Source organism: Bidens hawaiensis, unplaced genomic scaffold (genome assembly GCF_021521415.1).
Source record: "Bidens hawaiensis isolate Kalapana, Puna unplaced genomic scaffold, B.hawaiensis_p1.1 tig00006913_1, whole genome shotgun sequence".
Lineage (NCBI taxonomy): Eukaryota > Viridiplantae > Streptophyta > Magnoliopsida > Asterales > Asteraceae > Bidens > Bidens hawaiensis.
In genome coordinates, this window is record NW_027491474.1 from 1,064,184 (window position 1) to 1,067,864 (window position 3,681).

Consider the following 3,681-nt stretch of genomic DNA (forward strand, 5'->3'; position numbering starts at 1 on the left):
TGGATTGATTCCAGCGGCATTAAGTTCTTTTTTATTTATGGTTTCATGTCACAAAGATTTAGATTCTGTCATTAATCTCGTTGGACACGTATTGGACGACTCGCTTAAATCATTAGTTCGTTTGTCGAATTTATTAATCACTTGCTTCCATCTAAGGTGAGTTTGATCATTCCCCTTTTTATCTATTGTTTTCAAACGTTTTAGGGACATATGCGTACTTATTCATATTTTCTATCTATATATACACACAAAATCGCAAACATAATCATTGTGTGAATATCAGTTGAATGCTATTTGCTATTTGCTACATGTTTAATTGTTTACTTGACAACATTTCGGAGAGGTCCAACATATCCCCTTGTAGAGGGTTCTCATTAGTATGATCATACGTTCGTCTTAGTAACCGGAGCCCGATTCGCTTGGCAAAGGTAAAACGACAACCTTAGTCATTGTAATCAATGCCGATTCGCTTGGCAACGATTTCATTGGCACACACGATTTGGTTATATGCATGATTGTTATGATTCGATTGATTATTATCACATGGTTGGTTTGCGCATTTATCATTTATCGACTATATATACATATATGCTATTAATGTTGTGTCAAATTGGTGATCATCTCACTCAACATAATTGTTGACAAAAACTCCATTTTCTACGCATTATGCTGGTTGCCTGAAGATTGAAGTTGGAAACGTAGACAAGACCTTAGGATTAATCAAGATAATCGTTATATGAACTCATATTTGTGTATTTGAATTGTTTTGTATATTTGGATATTGTGTGTAATATTTGTAAATAATTAATTAGATATTGTCATTTATATTTATGATAGTATTTTCGAGCTGTGAGCAATCGGATCACGCCCCGACATTTCCGTCTTAGTTTGGGGTGTGACAGTAATTTCGTTTCTAATGAGTGTTATGTCATCTACATACAATATCAAGAAGACAACTATGCTCCCAGTAGCCCTCATTTAAACAGATCCTTCCCTGAGTTCTTGGTAAAACCATGCTATTTCATTTTGTAATCAAAACGGAGATTTAAGCTTCGAGATGTCTGCTTAAGTCCATAAATAGGCTTCATAAGCTTACATACTTCATTAGGATTTGTAGGATTGACTGAAACACGTACCCTAAATTTAGCACGGCTCTTTACAATATTTTAATTGCGGAGGTAGGTCTCAAAATTTTCTTTTAACATCCACGATCGTAGGATCCCATTACGTTGTTTAGTCTTTTGTATTATTTTATTTTGTTGTCGGTTGAAGTTTATGTTTTTGTATAGTTGTATATTTGGGCCCGAGGCATTGTACTGTTAAGCCCATTGGACTGTAGATAATGAAAGTATGCATAGGATACGTTCACTATAAATAGTGAAGGTATGCACATGCAAAACAACCTTTTTGCCAAATTTTATCCCTAACATCTCAACAACTCTCTCTCAACTATCTCTTTCTTTCCATATTCGGAAATAACCGAACACATATAAGATCCGAGATCTCAGTTAAACACAAGTGATTTCCGCTAGCTTGGTGTGAGATTGATCCAAGAACATTGTTGTTTGATCCTGTATCTTGGACCTACAACGACATAACTATGTTTCTTTAACCTAGTCGATTTAAACAACTCGCTACTAAATAATCGGAATCAAGAACATGATTGATATAAACAAGTCAAGATTGTTAAAAATGAAAAAAAGAAAGAAAAAGAAAAGGCATTTCATATATATATGTCATTAAGCAATAGCACTAATAGCATGCATATATGAAGATCATGTTACAACAAAAAAATGCTGGCAATTTCCTGGGATCTTTAGTCTTTACCCATGGATACCAGTATATATGTACAAATTTTGCAGCCATGATTCCGACTGCTAAGTATGTTAGATTGAGATGCTTGCTGATTACTTGACATTATATCTATAGCGTGTCAATAACAGCTCTAAGTTCATCTAATCATTGATAGAAAGTGTGGAGCTTCTCGTTTAACTTTTTGGCCTCTATTTTGTGATCCACTTGCACCTATAAACACAATAAAGTACCATAATTATTTTCATAAAATGTCAATCCAAATATATTATCGGCCTCTGTTTGGATGTAATCCAATAAACAATCATATATTATAATTACTTTTTTTTATTTAAAATGTGTACCTGAAGATGCAAAGTGCTTAATAATACCCCTTCTCCTAAACCTTTAAAGCTCGTTGCATTTTCCAAAACAAGTCCATCTTCATCCTGCTCTAAGTACTCCAAAACCTTAGACAACAAATGAATCTTCTTGTTCATAGGATCAGCTGATGAAATTAGTTGAATGACAACTTCTTTGTCACCTACAATGTTCACTAAAACTTTTTCACTTTGTTTCTTGATGCCACGTTGTTCTTGGTTATCTTGCCTTGTATTGCCAGTTACTGTTGAAGAGGACGACAATTTTTCTTTTTTACGTTTTAGTATCTCCACTTCTTTTTGTAGTTCGGGTATGTATTTTAGTGCACGCGATACTGTTCCAGGAATACTTATTTTTTTCTGTTGCAAAATGGAATTACGTATGAATTTAGTTCCATCACAAAAAGAAAAACAAAATACTACCATGATTAGGGGCAAACATAGCATTTCTTTTGTCTGTTATACAACTAATTTCCAAAATCAAAAGGGAATAATATTCACCATTGTGTAGTTCCAAATTCATATTAATTGGATCATAATTAAAAAATCATTAGCCGGTTTAATTAAACTGGCATGATCAAAATATAGTATTGGATGACAAATTAACTAAATTATAAGTCATAGTTTTATGATGTACGTATTCAAGTAAAGATCGTATTAGAAGTTTTATAATGCAATAGAGATAAGTACCTTTTGATCACTTGAAACAGGTAGCAATGAGCGAAGAAATGCAGACAACTCGTTAACCTTCTTACGGCGAACTCTTTCACTCGCGTTGTGATTGATCTTTCTTTCCACCGTCATATTGTCTCCACTGCCACTATTTGCAGCTCCACCAGAAGAATTGGAATATCCTGGTACAGATGTATGCTTGATTTGATCATGTATATGAAAATCAGGAAGTGGACTATATGAATTTGCTTCATTGCAATCATATGAAAGATTGTTGGCAATGAGATTATCCTCCACGGGCCATCCATAGGTGGTTGAAAACAATGGTGGAGATAGTGCTAGCATCTTTTCAATCTTTTATTTCAATGTTATTTTAGGAATGACTCTTGTTGCTTGTTGTTTAGAAGGGTGGGTGATAAGTTGGTGTATTTATACATGGTTCACCTATGCATACCCATTTGCATTATTAAACTGTGTTGATAAGATTAAAAATTTTAAAAGTGACATATATTTATTAATGACAGAAAACTTAATAATTTGTTAGTTTAATGCATAAATATTATCAGCTAATTTGTGGACGTCATTTAATTAGTTGAGAGGACTGAATATTCGTTTTATCCATCAATATGCAATGAAAATATAACATTTAGTAAGCCATTACTTGCTAGCCCATTAAAAGAAATTTCTTTTTTTTTTTGAACATTCAATCTTTCCTCCTACTATTTACATTATACCGCCAATGCCAGGAATCGAACCCTGGACCTCTCACCAAAAGGCCAAAGCCTTTACCATCCCACCAAAGTGGTGATTATAATTATTTTACCTGTTTTTTATGAGA

The 3,681-nt window shown here is 33.5% G+C and overlaps 1 protein-coding gene across 1 annotated transcript; it reads right to left on the minus strand.

Annotated features, from left to right (window-relative positions):
• Window positions 1-1,943: 1,943 nt before the first annotated feature.
• On the minus strand, window positions 1,944-3,285 carry LOC143633863 (transcription factor ORG2-like). The gene is made up of 3 exons (XM_077102087.1): window positions 2,862-3,285; window positions 2,157-2,531; window positions 1,944-2,025 (listed from the first exon to the last, which is right to left on the minus strand). Exons 1-3 carry the CDS (start codon window positions 3,186-3,188, stop codon window positions 1,960-1,962), a joined length of 768 nt encoding a protein of 255 aa, XP_076958202.1. The 5' UTR covers window positions 3,189-3,285; the 3' UTR covers window positions 1,944-1,959.
• Between the last annotated feature and the right edge of the window lie 396 nt (window positions 3,286-3,681).